At 29.3% G+C, this 17,034-nt stretch overlaps 1 protein-coding gene across 1 annotated transcript in view; it reads left to right on the top strand.

Moving 5' to 3' along the window:
- The window catches only part of LOC103575100 (tyrosine-protein phosphatase non-receptor type 13), a 36,895-nt gene that overhangs the window by 14,119 nt on the left and 5,742 nt on the right, over positions 1-17,034 (top strand). Inside the window, exons 2-7 of the mRNA XM_008554734.2 lie at positions 4,665-4,807; positions 9,942-10,117; positions 10,258-10,422; positions 11,781-15,177; positions 16,097-16,342; positions 16,419-16,893. Coding sequence (XP_008552956.1) covers positions 4,666-4,807; positions 9,942-10,117; positions 10,258-10,422; positions 11,781-15,177; positions 16,097-16,342; positions 16,419-16,888 — 4,596 coding nt within the window. The 5' untranslated portion in view covers position 4,665 and the 3' untranslated portion in view covers positions 16,889-16,893. The remainder of the gene's footprint in view (positions 1-4,664; positions 4,808-9,941; positions 10,118-10,257; positions 10,423-11,780; positions 15,178-16,096; positions 16,343-16,418; positions 16,894-17,034) is intronic.

The raw sequence follows: 17,034 nt of genomic DNA, 5'->3' as shown, positions 1-17,034 counted from the left end.
ATAATCTTGAATTTTTGTAAATAAATTTAAATAAAAAATTACACGTGATTTATTTACGAAAGAAAATCAAGTGAAAATGGCTAAAAAAAATCTCGTAATTTATTTTATCATGAGATTAAAAAATTATTTGCACAGTAAAAATTAATCATAGCTAACATTTAACTAGTTTTTTTTATTAAATCATAAGGAGTTTTTATTTTTTTACTAATAAATTTAAATTTTTAATTACGGACAGTAATTACTCACTCGAGCTTGTAATTTTTCATTAAAAATTATACTTTTTTCTATTGTCCATTGTGATTATTACAAATTTTATTTTTTATTTTTCCCTTCTCTCGTTTTTTTTCTATTTGAGTACAAAATTTTCACGCTGAAAGAGCACATATAAGTAATTTTTTTATTTAAATTAAAAATAATACTAACTGAGATCATCCATGCGATAGTAAAAATTACTGAGTCATAGCTAACAGCTTAAATTTATTCTAATAAATCAAAAGGGATTTGCCATTTTTTCAGCATCAAATTTATTCTATTACCCTAATGCAATATTTATTTAAATTTTAATTGTTATTTAAATTATGTTATGTTATTTTTATTAAATGTTAAATTAACGTTATCAGAAATAGTAACAGTTAACAATTTTTCTGTTTACTGTGACTATTATTAAATTTTGAGCGTTTTTTCATGGTGAAAATTGTATAAATTATTTTTGTTTAATTGAAAAAAATTTATCACTAAGAGTTTGTAAAATTAATAGGTTTTTATTTCTAAAGCTATTGTCAAATAAAAATTATCTGTCTGCAGACAATGTTTTTATTTGAAATACTTGAAAAACACTCAATTACACTCAATCATGTGAACACCATTAGTCACTCGGAATTACTAACCAGTCAGCACTTAATTTACTTTACCTAATTTTCTTTCAATAATTTACCATTTCAACAGTTTAAAATATATTAATATATATATACATATATATACATAACTTGAACATTATAAATTTTTAATTTAATCTCCCGTAATATAAAGAATTTGTAAATACATCAATATTCTATAAGGTTTTTTTTTTTTTTTGTAAAAAAAAAAAAAGAAAATAAAATGAGCGGAAATTTTTCTTTTACGACAGATTCAACAGCAATGAAAAGAAAATTTTTATCCCGTTTTAAAGTCTGTTCAGTGGGATAAGAAATTGCAGATAAGTAATAGGAGAAAATCAAGCGGAAGTTTTCTGCCACAATGTCGTCTTTGACGTTGATGTTTATCACTTGGGCCATGCAAAGCTTGCTTGCTATTGGGATAACTCTACACTAGATTTATACAATACAATACGCTACTCTACTTAACTCTACTCTGCTATTTTGTATACTAATACATATATATTACTACGGGAATTATTGCCAAGTCCAAGCTGGCAGATTACATACATAATAGAGTATCCACATCCCGGCTATGTAACACAATATTGATTGGGTTAAATTGAATTATATTTATTTTCGATACACGCGTAGAATTTTATAGTAAAAAATACCCGACAATTTTAGGTCACATGGAAGAAACAGAATATTAGAAATTAATAAATAATAGTAAAAAGTGGAATCTGTTGTCAATAATTAGTACTACTATGTGCTTAATGCAAAGTAGTTTACTAATTTTTGTAGATTCCTGCTGTCAATTATTTTAAAAAGTAAGGAAATATTATTACTTTTAGGTATAATACGTCACTTATTAGTGAAAGTTAATTAATTTATGGCATAATCTATTAAAAAGTAATGATTGGTAAAATTAAGAATTGCTATCTTAGATACTGATTTTTCCAGCCGAAAATTCCAAAAGTTATAAACTTTTATTTTATAAATTCGATGTCACTGATCAATTATTAGCTTAAAATATCATTTATTCATCATTATAAATTAATTTACAATATACAAAAATTGAATAAGTGGTAAATAATAAAATGAAAAATTAGTATACTAGATACTTATTTTGTTGCTCATAAAAATACCCAAAATTTTAAACTCTTATTTTATAAATTCTATCCCATTGACTGATAATTAATATAAAATGTTATTTATTCGTTATTATAAATTAATTTATTATTTACATATATCGAATAAGTATTAAATAATAAAATGAAAAATTCGTATACTAGATCTTTATATATTAATATGTACGTTTACTAATTTTTCGGTTCCTCATTTTTAAAATTTTTCTGTTTATTTGAATAGTAATAACTGTAGATATCAATTTATCGATTCTTTTTCATATTAATTTTAATATACGAATTTACAAATTTAGCTCTTCTATGTGTATCAAATTTTAATATAAATAATAGTCATTTTGTAATATATATAATGATCCTGGTTTGATATTAGTATCGGATATACTAATTTTAAGTCGAAAATAAACTACAAACTATTAAAATTTTGAGCATCATTTTTTTCCTTGTAAGTAAAATTCTCGATGTAAAAAAAATTTTTTTTTAATTAAAAGAGTATTAAATATTGAAAAAAAAAAAATAGAAAATTAATAACAAAAGTATTGCCAATTGCCCAGTCAATTTCGTTGATGGCGTCCTGTTAAATTGATTAGGCTTGAGAGGAAGTGACATCACTATGCCGCTAAATGTCAAACGTCCTATTGGACTCGATCAACACTAGTCTAGTAGTAGTGTATAAGTACAGTCACTTGGCAAATGCTTCTGCTATACTACACACTACTGGTGTATTAGTCTATATAGAAGAGTGTTCTCATCTCAGTTCTCTATTCGCTGCATCGAGTATCAATCAGCCGAGTAGAGCAGCAATTCACTACCACGGAAAGTGACTTATCCCGCAGATTTAAATTTTCAACTTCCACTTTAATCTGCGCTTTATAAGTTACTTTTAGTTCCTTAGTTATAAATAGATTTTTTATCACTTACTTTTTTTGTTCAGTTAATGAGAATAAAAAATTTTACACCTCCTTTCATAAATTCATTCTATTGATTACTAATTCCATTATTATTATTCATAAATTTACTAGTTTATTTTTTTATTTATTTTTTTTTAATTAAAGTTACGCTGAGTGACAGAATAATTATTAGTTTAGTGTCATTTTTAAATGTAAAATTTTGTTTAAGTATTTAATTAATCTTGTTCATATACAACTCAATTAAATTCAATGGATTCATTTAATTTAAAATATTTATAACTTTTAAATTGAATTTATCCACAAATTTAACTCAATTTCGGGTTTTGTTTTTCCATTAATATTAAATTAGTACTAAAAAAAAAATATATATATATATATATATATATATATATATATATATATATATATATATATATATATATATATATATATATGACTTTTTTAGACATTCCAAAAAAGTTCTAGAATCACCACTTTTGACTTTTTTATGGACTAAACAAGGCGTTCCATAAAAAATGCCAAAAAAGTTCTAGAATCATCACTTTTGAATTTTTTATGGACTAAACAAGACGCTCCATAAAAAATGCCAAAAAAGTTCTAGAATCATCACTTTTGATTTTTTTTATGGACTAAACAAGACGTTCCATAAAAAATGCCAAAAAAGTTCTAAAATCATCACTTTTGAATTTTTTATGGACTAAACAAGACGTTCCATAAAAAATGCCAAAAAAGTTCTAAAATCATCACTTTTGAATTTTTTATGGACTAAACAAGGCGTTCCATAAAAAATGCCAAAAAAGTTCTAGAATCATCACTTTTGAATTTTTTATGGACTAAACAAGACGCTCCATAAAAAATGCCAAAAAAGTTCTAGAATCATCACTTTTGATTTTTTTTATGGACTAAACAAGACGCTCCATAAAAAATGCCAAAAAAGTTCTAGAATCATCACTTTTGACTTTTTTATGGACTAAACAAGGCGTTCCATAAAAAATGCCAAAAAAGTTCTAGAATCATCACTTTTGAATTTTTTATGGACTAAACAAGGCGTTCCATAAAAAATGCCAAAAAAGTTCTAGAATCATCACTTTTGAATTTTTTATGGACTAAACAAGACGCTCCATAAAAAATGCCAAAAAAGTTCTAGAATCATCACTTTTGATTTTTTTTATGGACTAAACAAGACGTTCCATAAAAAATGCCAAAAAAGTTCTAAAATCATCACTTTTGACTTTTTTATGGACTAAACAAGACGTTCCAAAAACATTCCAAAATCACTACTTTTGCATCTTTTATAGAATAAAGACGTTCTAGAAACATGCTTAAATAGTTCCAAAATCACAACTTTTGTATTTTTTAGAGAACGAAAATATACGTTCATAAAAAATTCCAAAAAAGTACCAAGAACGTCCTTTTTTTACTCTAAATATACTCATAGATACTTTTTTTTTAAAAGAAATTTACTAACGTTCCAAAAAAGTTCCATTCGAAGTTCTAATCTGTCTCATGTTTAGAAGTTCTACATGCGAAACTTTTTTGGAATTTTTTTTTACATGTATGAATAGATGTGTAAATAAATATAAAAAATATATATATATATATCTATATATATATATATATATATATATATATATATAGATATATATATATATATATATATATATATATATATATATATATATATATATATATATATATATATATATATTAATTTATTATAAATTTGAAGATCAATAAATTAATTTCTGTTGCAGAATGTCAGTAGATACAGGAAGTACAGTACTTCCGGTTTTAGCTGGAGACATTCTTGCACTCAGGGGAACAGGATTGGCCGCTGCCGAGACATGGGCTCTTCTTTGCCAAGCTGCCCAGGCCCTCCAAGACTTATTTCTCTCCAGTAAGTACTTGAACCATTACAATCAACTTTTTCCCTTGATTCATTAGCGCTCCCTTGTTTCATTGATTAAAAGCTCACGAACTTCGATAAACTTTTTTTAAGTTCTTATATTTCAAATTGAATGAAAAAAAAGTTACATATAAATTAAAAAAAAAAAAAACCATAGTTGTCTATTGCAGTTTTCAGTGCAAAATCTCTCATTCCATGTTTTTGCAAATTTTATTTTTTAAGGATGCAAAAAAAAATCAAATGTCAGCATTAGATCTGACTCGGAAATTCGTAAGTGCGGATTACTTTTACCAGGGTTATAAATTATTTATTAAAAATTAACAAATCTTATTTAAAATTCACAAATCCTATCAATGTAAACTATAAATCATCAATGAATATATTTAACAGCCAATGGAATTTAATAAGTTTATTTGAGAGAAGGAAAAAGTGATTAATGATTTAATGCAATGTTCAATAATCAATAAAGTTTCAATGCAACCCCTAAAATTTTCATCAGCTTCTTTTTCTTTTTATTGTATACTTTGTTTCTAGAGGGAGTTAAAGGGAAGAAAAGACCGATTTTAGAATAAATCACCCTTATATATATATATATGAGTATGCAATCCTTAAGTTGGATATAACAGACAATAGAAGGACTAAGAAATAATGCTTTTGCTATGCCCAGTGGTATCAAATTGAAGCTATCGCGTTATATAGCATTCTGTTGTATTATATGTGTCCCGGAGGCACTGAGCAAACTTCATATGTCGGAATTACCACCTTTTCTCACTCCCGGTCTACTTTTTTTATTTCTCTACTTCATCTCCGGCCGAGATTTCCTTCCAACAGCTATTTATATGTCCAAATAAACTTTTTGTATGTATATACATGTATATATATATATATATATATATATATATATATATATATATATATATATACATATGTGAATGTTTTTTGTCTAAAGATAAAGTTTCATGAGAATATTAAAATTATATTTAGATGCTGATGAGAAATCTATAGAAAAATATAAGTAAGTGAACTAAAGAATTTATTTGTGAATAACTGTAATGATTTTGATGATTGATGAGCTATCAATCATTGCAGCTATTAATCCAGAGGTGATTGAAATTCATTGGGGAATTTTATTACGATAGGTAATGACATAAATTACTCATCGGTTTCATTAATGTCCATTATAGTTTGATTAAAATAGACCGATAAACTTTATCCGCTTAAAATTAAACTTTTGAGCGTAGAAATAAAATTATAATGAAAACGAAAAAAAAGTGTTGAGTTTAATATTATCCCGTAGGAAAAAACAATATATGGTTGAAATATATAAAATCATATATGATTGCAACAAAAAATATATGATATATTATATTGTATATTATAAACAATCGTATAGAGATTTTCGGCGATTTAATATAAAATTATATACAGTAGTAAATATATGTATTCCATATATGTAACATATGTTTTTTATATGAAGCTATATATACATTTACATTTACCTCATAATATATTGTATTGATATATTTCCTTTTATATTCAAAAAATATAAAATTTTTATATGAAATGAAATATATGGTAGCATATAATTTATATTATATATGCCACCATATATTTTCTTTGTTATATTTAAGCATATATTTTATTCGGTGTATGTATATGTATATGGGTATATTATATATTCGCTTCAAATTAACTAATTTCGATAATTTTATCTGCAATTTAAAGAGTATATTAAAATGTATATCTAATTTAATTGGAGTGGGTCATATATATAAGAAACTTTTTTTTCCATACACAATATAAATATATGTTTTTATATATGATCAGAATATATTTTTTGTATATGATAGAAATATAAATTTTTTGTATGATAAAAATATAGTTTTTGTATATGACAAGAATATATATTTTCATATATGATAAAAATATATTTTTTGTATATGATTGACATATATATTTTATATATACTAAACATATACGGACTCGTATATGATGAATATTATATTTTTTAATATAAAAAAAATATATCAGAAAATATAGTTAAGTTCGCCACATATATTTTCTGATATTTTTCATATATTTTGACCATATATGTTATTTTCATACAGGTAAACCTGACATAGAAAAAAATGGAGCTAAAAAATTTATAATAACTAATCTTAATCGCAATAGTCAGAAAAAAAAAATTGCTCAATTTTGATACTATTTTTTTAGGCCGACAGTGAATAATTTTTTATAAATTTGGAATAAATTATGCTTATTATTATTCACTCATTCATTAATAATTTAAAGTACTGAATTATTCTCTCTATAATTCGGTAAATGTACAATACAATATGATTTTACTAAAATATATTTTGTATATTTTGCACAATTGTGATTTTATGAATATGTAATAAAGTTGGGGTTATTATGTAGCCATCTGTCGTATCAACATGAGAAAATTTAACCAAATATTTCATTCGGTGAACAAACTTATTTTCAACATTAATAAATATTTATCAACTAATAATGGTCATATATTTGCTGTAAATAAATATCTGTTACATGCACAAGCAGACTCTGTTCGTTTACAAACATTAAATTTTGAACCAAACATATTTTATTATGGATATTAGTTCACAGATAAATATGAGTAATATAGAGGGCAGATGATTATTATTTCGTCTTTTTTCTGGGTAAACCTTAACTAATTTTTTTTCCAAAAGCAAAATAAATAAAACTTTTAATGCAACAAAATTTGTTTAGCCCACAATAGTTGTAGCTCTACTTAAATATGAATATTTTTCCCTAGAATAACAATTTATATACCTGAAGATTGAAACGTTTTTTGCGGAACAAAAAAATGTACGGATTTTGATTATGTTATGGACCGAACTTAAAATAGGAAGTTATGCCAAAAATTATTGTAATTCCTAATTTAGACGAATAATATTCATTACTCTTTATCAATAAGTTTTCAGTGCATGTTTTTTGTAGTATAGCATAATAATTTTATGGCAACTCTTCCTATTTCCGGTTTAGTCGAATGAATTATAAATGACAGCCCATTAAAATCATTGCAAAGAGTCCAAAATCCGAATTATTTTTCAAATTTGGCTCAAAAATTACCCGAGTTTCGTACAATATCTCATATCTATTATTTACCATTCATTTATATAATTTTGCAAATTTTTCTCAAGAGAACATCTAAAAGGAGAAAAAATTCTAACTTTAGATGACATTTCAAACTAATAATGAACTTTTAATTTTATTTATATAATAGTATAATTTTAGCAGAAACTGGAAGTGAATGCATAAAATATTAAGATTTGTAAGGATACATCAGGATTATTCATGTGCCATTTGAATTCAAGTATTTGCATAACTTCGAATCCCCTGTTCCACAAATAGACTTATTCCTAAATTAAATTTTTCCTGTATTATTCTCAAGAAATCAATATAAAAGAAACACGTGTAATTATTATTTCCATGAATATGTTGGTATACACATTTAAGTCAATTAAATAATTGAATTGTCATGAATGTCGGTATCGAAGCTGGTTTTCAATATATAATAAGTATGCTGCCAAGCGCAGAGAACATGCATCTAATTCAACAATGAACTCCTCCCCTAGAATACTATATGTTGGCATCAATATGTTAAGTTCTGAATGTATGTCAATGAGTTGTCACTTTCACAGTGGATTTTCAGCATCAATCATATCATCATGTATGATTTCTATTGCTAAAAATACCTTTTAGTTAACGCGAAAAAATTAATATCAGAACTGTCTTTGCTGGACTCAATTCGATTAATTTATTTGACTGCTTTTTTTTTTATTTCTTTATACAAATTTTTAATATTTTTAAAAGGGTCTGTTGTCGCGTAGAATTGAACAACACATTAAAAAAAAAGTCATTGCATATAATTTTCATGAAAGTCGCTTTCTTATAAATTTGTAAAATTTCGTACACGGAAAAAAATGATGCTCGAAATTTTAATAGTTTGTAGTTTATTTTCGACTTAAAATTAGTATATTCGATACTAATATCAAACCAGGATCATTATATATATTACAAAATGACTATTATTTATATTAAAATTTGATACACACAGAAGAGCTAAATTTGTAAATTCGTATATTAAAATTAATATGAAAAAGAATCGATAAATTGATATCTACAGTTATTACTATTCAAATAAACAGAAAAATTTTAAAAATGAGGAACCGAAAAATTAGTAAACGTACATATTAATATATAAAGATCTAGTATACGAATTTTTCATTTTATTATTTACCACTTATTCGATATATGTATATAATAAATTAATTTATAATAACGAATAAATAACATTTTATATTAATTATTAGTCAATGGGATAGAATTTATAAAATAAGAGTTTAAAATTTTGGATATTTTTATGGGCAACAAAATCAGTATCTAGTATACTAATTTTTCATTTTATTATTTACCACTTATTCGATTTATGTATATTGTAAATTAATTTATAATGATGAATAAATGATATTTTAAGCTAACAATTGATCAGTGACACCGAATTTATAAAATAAAAGTTTGTAACTTTTGGAATTTTCGGCTGGAAAAATCAGTATCTAAGATAGCAATTCTTAATTTTACCAATCATTACTTTTTAATAGATTATGCCATAAATTAATTAGCTTTCATTAATAAGTGACGTATTATACCTAAAAGTAATAATATTTCCTTACTTTTTGAAATAATTGACAGCAGGAATCTACAAAAATTAGTAAACTACTTTGCATTAAGCACATAATAGTACTAATTGTTGATAACAGATTCCACTTTTTACTATTATTTATTAATTTTTAATATTCTGTTTCTTCCGTGTAGTTGTCTTCTGACTTCAGGATCATAATCCAAATTACTCCTCTGAAAAAACAAACTCCACATTTACTACATATGCAGAGTAATTTTTTTTTCAAATTTGGTAACTCCAAGTAACGAATTCTAATTGAAATAAAATTTGTAACCACTCCTGATTCTTTACAGAAATAAAATATATAAAATGATAATATATATATTTAGTAAGGGGTTGAATTTCCAATGTCGCTGAATATATTCTGAGATAATAATTGTTATGTATTGTTATCTGTTGAAGACAGCGGAGTTGTTGGAAGCGGTTCGCGGGCGGGGCCGGTGGTGACTCCTCACACACTTGAACTCACACCCCGAGGTAGAGTTATATTGCAGATGGCGTCTCCGGAAACAGCTCGAGCGTATTTACCACCAGAATATAGGCCCGGTCGTTTGTATTCAGACACTGAATCCGAAAAAGTAAGTCCATAAATAACAATAACCCCTTTTCGCTTTATTTAAAAGGCAATAAATATAACCCACATGCTTTAAAACAATCATCGCTTGGTCTACACCCCGTAGACTCAATAGACATTGACATGTAATTATAATTTCCGTAGATGTGGATGTACTCGCTGGGCCGTGCGTTATTGGATACCACCCCACGGGTCGCTGCCCTAACAGGTTCAGTGTCAGTTTCACCGCCTTCGGCACTACAGTCTGTTTTAGCAGCTATGATTGAACCGGATCCGCAGCGACGTGCTTCTCTCATGAATCTTCTTGATGTACGTGTTTCAATTTAAATTTTACTACTACTCTATATTATATTATTTAGTTATATTTAATTAAACGAGAATGCAGACATAATCAATAACAAGTGATGGAAATATATATAACAATATATAAACACTCGAGCATATCATTCATGACATAAAATTTATACGAATGAATTAACAACACACTCTATTTTCAGCATGTGCGAGTCGTAAAATATCAGATTTGTATACTACTAATTTTAATGCGCCCACTAGCTTTATAAATGTCATTAAATAGATGAAAATTGACTACCCGGGTCGGAAAATTTGATCTGTTTTAATTCAAATGAAAATTTTGTTATTTATATTAAATTCTACACGAACGAGAAATTTTTTTACTGCATAGAAACAAAAGATTTTTGGGTGCAAAAAATTTTTGTTATGCTAAGAGACATTTTTTTCCATATGTGTACATTAGGGTGGCCCGCAAAAACTCATTATTTTTTTTTCGAGTCTGATGAAAATTTGTTGGTTTACGATGTTTTATGAATTTTGAAAATATAAAAAATGATCGAAATTTGAATTTTTATTTCAAATTTTTTTCTTGCTCGTGGCAGCAATAGTTTATATTTGTGAAATCATGACTACGCTGAAAATATGAGCTCAAGTTTAAATATTTAAACGGCGCTCAAGAATTTTGAATGTTTCCGAGTACTGTCTTTTGAAAGTTTTCGAGCGACCCTTGAATATTGATAATAAAGCTTCTCGATTTTTTTACCATCAATTTGCATCACAATGAATGGAGATATAACCCGATAAATGTAAATATTAAGTTATTTACATACTTTTTTATTTTTTAATTCAATTTTTAGGTTTTTTCGCTTATTCAAAACTTACGAAATTTTATTGTTTAAGACTGTCCTGTATATTTTTGGTTATGCAAAAGTTATATTTTAGTGAAATGACAATAATTGAGTTATAAAAAAATACAAAAACTAATTCAAAGTATTAGTCACATATTATCAGTTAATATTCAAAATTCTTGAGCGCCGTTTAAATATTTAAATTTTTGGCTGAAATTTTCAGCATAGACATGATTTTACAAATATAAACTATTGCTGCCACGAGAAAGAAAAAATTTATAAGTAAAAAATCCGAATTTCAATCATTTTTGATATTTTCAAAATTCGTGAGCGACCTCTTGAAAATTTTTTATCGAGCTGATTTTTGGAGAGGCTTCTTAAAATATCGTAAACCAAAAAATTTTCATAAGTCTCGAAAAAAAAAATAGTCCATTTTTTTGGGCCACCCTAGTGTACATATCATATCTATAGAAAAATGTATTATTTTTAGCTCGTTTGAATATAAAATTTATTAAAACTTTGCAGGTAATATCAGAGTATTGTCGTACGCGTATGTTGTCAAAGCCTTTCACTCGCATAGTAATGGACATGTATCGTGAAGTTATAAGATCACCTCAGTACATAGCCCGTAACCGGGCAGCATCCTCACGTCAATTACATCCTCACCGTTGGAATCAACGTACCGAAAACAATGAAAAATCAATTCCCCCAAGTTGTAACTATCCAAAGCCTCACCAGATCAAAGGACAGATTTTCAAAGCGCAATCACGCAATTCACGATCTCATCCCAATCTTCCGAGTGTCCTCGAGCCATCAACTCTGCACCTCACAAAACATCAATTTAAATCCCAAACAGATATTAAATCCAACGGGCCGTTATTAATAGACAAAACGAATCACATTCGAACAAATTCACAGCCGATTTATTCCGAGTGTCCGAAAAAGCCCGTCAATGAATCGGAGATACGAAATATAACGAAACGTAAAAACGATGAAAAGGTTCAAATTAATAGTGTATACAGTGAACCGATATATGCTTTTCCAATGAAACCATTCCTTAGCTCACAGGACGTGCGCGTTAACGGGCTGACTGTCAAACAACATCATCCGAATCAGAATAGTCATTATGTGCGGCCGATTACGACCAGACTCAATTCAGATCCCAATTATAACACGAGCCCTCAAAACCACAATCAAGATCCCCCTCATATTGGCCAAGTGCCATTTCGCAGCGTAGAAATAATTCCCAGCGCAACTTCATCCCGGCAAAATCGCCCGCCCCAAACTTCATTGCATCGACAGTATTCAAGCCCGCAAATTCTGAGTCGTAATTTAGCAACACAAAATTTACGAAGCAATTCAGTGGAGTCTATAATTGAGTCTGAAAAGCAATATCATAGTCAACAACAAAAAATATGTCAGAGTTCAGATGTTAAGTATTACAAACAAGAAGAACAAAAAAATCATCATGAACAGATACAATGTCATCAAGAACCCACTTACAGTGTCAAACCTTCAACAGTAGTTAACAACGCAATGACGAATTACTCGCATCCCCTCGCTTTACCCGAGCCTCCCAGTAACCCACCGCCACCTAAACCACCTCGGAATCTCCAACTACGAAATGGGCCAAGGGCTCGTCGTGGTAAACCCGTACAACGAGCCCCATCACGGTTATATCGAGCCCTCAGTGGTCCAGTACGTTCTCTAAACAAGACACAATGTGTCGGTCCGGAATTTGTAGTACGAGCTAATCAACCGTCAAAATTCCTCAAAATCGGCGATCCTAAGGGTAACAATGTAGGCCGTCTGGTTGTTATCTTACTGTCCGGACAACGAATCGATGTCGTGTGCGACCGTAACAGAATAACTGCAAGTCAGTTATTCCAGGCGATTATTCAGGCCGAGCGATTGGAGGAAAATTTTACTCTAGGGTTAGCGGCTTTATTGGCAGGAGACTTTGCCATGTTGCCTCCTGAAACAAAACTGCACAAAGTCGCGCCTCCTGGATGGTTGAATGACAAAAACAAACCCGGACCGATGTGTCTGCCAACAAGTTTCATGCTCTATTTACGACAAAGATTTTTCTTACCCTCATTGCGCGGAATTCGCAGTTGGATTTCAAAGCATTTGCTCTACCTACAGATAAGACGATGTATTTTAGAACAGCAGCTGGTCTGCTCAGTGGCGCAGCTCGTCAATCTGACAGGTCTTGCTCTTCAAGCGGAATTCGGTAATTACAATGAAAATGAACACGGTCGGGGAAATTATTTCCTACTCGAACATTACGTGCCCGAGACATTGATTCTATCAAATTCTGAAGAGAGATCCCAAGTGAATTTATCTAACGAAACACTTACAATCCAGCTACACCAAGCGCACCAAAATAGACGAGGTCTTGACGCAAATACCGCTGAGGAATTATTCATTACTCATGCCCAAGAACTTGATGATTATGGTCTACATCTTTATATTGCGACGATTGATGCCAGGGAATTGAACAAAATTGTCCAGCAATTATCCAAGGAATCCACGCTAGCAAAAGTAAACTATCAGGCGAACGATAGTATTGTTAACGTCGACGGCAAAGAAAATGTTTACGCTGTACCCAAAAACATCATTTCTGATGTCAATAGCAAAACTATCAAAAGTAATGATAAAAGTAACAAAGTCCGCAAAGCAGAAACGAATATATGGTTCGGTATTTATGGTCAAGGGGTTAAATTATTCAAACGCGCTGGTCAAGTGCGGGAAATAAGCGAACTAGTTCGCCTGCAATGGCGGGATATTCATACACTGACTTACAGCAAAAACGGGCTGGCGATTTATACTAAACAAAATGGCCGTAAGCACATCAAGTTTAACCTTAAAATGGACCACAAAAAAAGCTACTACGCATTCAATCTCACGTCGTTGCATCATCAGTTTTTCCAAAAGTTCCGATCAGGTCTTACGTCACATCAGGATTTGATAAAAGACTTTGGTGTCCCGTTGATAACCGACTCACTGGGTAACATAAAACCCAAAAGTAAAGTGAAGGTTAAAATTGGCAACAAAATGATAGCATCTAATAATAATAATAATAATAATAATAATAATAATAATAATAATAATAATAATAATAATAATAATAATGGGGAAAATAAACCGTCGTTAGAAGATTGTCAAAATAAAGAAAACGAGAATCCGGAAAAAGATTCGAGTCCGTCGCAAGTTAGCAATGATTCTGTTTGCTATACACCTGAAGATGACGCGCTCTATGCACAAGTAGACACGCGGTTAGAACCGGAAGGGGCGCGATTAGAACCAGAAGGCGCTTCGCGTGATACTGAAGATGAAAGCGAACGTGTGCAATTGAATGAACGCGATAAATTAGATAACTGTCGTGTTTTCAGGGATGAAACATATAATTATCAGAGTATCGGGCAATTGTGTAAATCTATTTACGATATACCGAAATTAATGTCTTCCAATGGCTACAAGCCGACTGATAAGATTACGGTGCATCCAGAAGAGCTTTATGCAGCAATCGATAAGTCTGGCTGTGCTAAAAAAAATAAAGTCCATGTATTTCGTTCAGCAGAATCTACATCTGATGCATGGAATAGTGAAAATGATGCCAATAAAAATTATAGCAAAATAAAAACCTCAAGTCTTCCTAATTCTAATAGTAGTACGACAACGCGACAAGGACAGCAACAGCCTTCGCAACAGCAACAGCAACAACAAGGATCACGCACGCCAAGTTTACCCAGACGATTGGGTGTTAAAATGGGCACACGTGCAATTTATGGCAACAGTTTGGCGCCAAAAGATTCTGCTGATGAATTTGAATCAATGTCACTTAAATCGGATTCTGTTTCTTCAATTCGCTCTTTAGTCCATTCAAATGATTCGCCAATGACTGAAGCATATGTTTTAAGTATGTTCTATTTTATGAATTTTTATATTTTTATTTATAAAATGAGATAGTTGTGCTATATATAGTGTGTGCTATTGTCCACTCTTCTTTTCATTCGATATCGACATACTTTTGAATATTTATGACTTTGTTACAAAATCGGTGGTAAATTTTTTTTTTTGTTAGTAGAGTTCATATTTCATAGAAATCTGACTTTTGTATTTGTCTTAGTGGATTTTTCAAAGAATTCTGCTACCGTTTATCATAACTTTACAAATAGGTTTAACGAATACTATTCGTTCAAAAATTTATAGTTTTCATGTATATATATATATATGGGATATATAACGCGTCTTCCCACTCGGATGCTAGCTTTGATAACCTTGATCGAGTTCAAAATCGAGTCGACTTGGTCAATAAGTTTAAAAGTAGTGCGTTTTTGAAATTTTTGAATTTTTCAAAAAAACATTTGTTTATTAATTTATCTTACAATTTTTTTCTTACAATCTATTAATTTCTGGAGAAATTCTACCGACAGATATTTGTAATACACGTAAAAACGTAACCTTTTAAGGTTGATTCAACCTACATGTTAATTACGTGCCCTTTGATTATTAATATCTTGTTTCGCAATCGGTCATAAATTCTAATTATTTAAAATTACATTTAGGTCATCTATCTTATTATCATATTTAAATTTCACGAAATTCTATCTCAGTGACCGATAGCACGACAACTATCTTGAACTTCTCCCAGAGAGAGAATGAACCTCGAACCTCTCCTACTACCAATTTTTTCCGAAGTGCGCATGCGCATAAAAAAGTGGAGGGGAATTCGCTACATAGAACACCCACAATAGGAGTAAAAACCGAAAACACCCGAGGTACTCTCTCACTGGGACGATTTTGACCGAAACATTAACATTTTTTTCTACTATCAGATGCAGATATACGAATAGATGATGAAACTTTTCATATTTCGAATGACGAAACCATGTCGACTTCCCTTATGGCTCGACTTGAAGAATTGTCGTTCGTTGAAGAACGAATTTTACGTACGATAAAATTAGAAAGAGGGCATGGTGGTAGTATTGGATTGCAAGTGACCGAAGGGAATGACGGCGGGGTTTATGTCCAGGCGATTTCAGTCGGCGGGTCTGCTGATATGGCGGGAAATATAAATAAAGGTTACATATATTTAATAGTTTAATAAATAAATAAATAAATTAATTGATTGATTAATAAATAATAATTAATTTCCAGGTGATCGAATAGTAGCAATAAATGGCCATAGTTTACTTAATTTTCGTTACGAAGACGCGTTAAAAATGCTACAAAATAGTTCTTGTCAAACGATTGAATTAATTATTTCACAAGGACTAAATCATAATAATTATAGTGATAATTATAATTGTAATAAAGACAATATAAAGACAACCCGGCATCAATTACAGAGTACAATTAATGATAAATCAGATAATTCATTAGATACGCAAACAACTTGTAGTTTATCGTCAAGATGGCTGGCGCCATCGAAATCATGTGATCCAACATCATCAGTTCAAAATACTTCCAGTGCTTACAGCAGCGCTGCTTCCAGTACCATGGGCAATTATGATGGTAAAAATTTTTATATAGATGGACTTACGAGCAATGAAATAAATTCCGCGAGTATACTGATTAATATTGAAGACTTGGATATTAGCGGTACCAGTCATCAAGTTTTTATATAAATCAGGTAAATAAATTTTTTTTTATCAAATCAACTACCAGTTATAAGTTTATACTAAATTTTTTTTTTTTTAAGTTCGTTATTTTTTTTCATCGTTTTATTAACTTTCAAGTATCGGTACCGTGAAACTTTTATAGATTATAAGAT

This window comes from Microplitis demolitor, chromosome 9, assembly GCF_026212275.2.
Source record: "Microplitis demolitor isolate Queensland-Clemson2020A chromosome 9, iyMicDemo2.1a, whole genome shotgun sequence".
Lineage (NCBI taxonomy): Eukaryota > Metazoa > Arthropoda > Insecta > Hymenoptera > Braconidae > Microplitis > Microplitis demolitor.
This window is presented reverse-complemented; position numbering and strand designations above follow the sequence as displayed.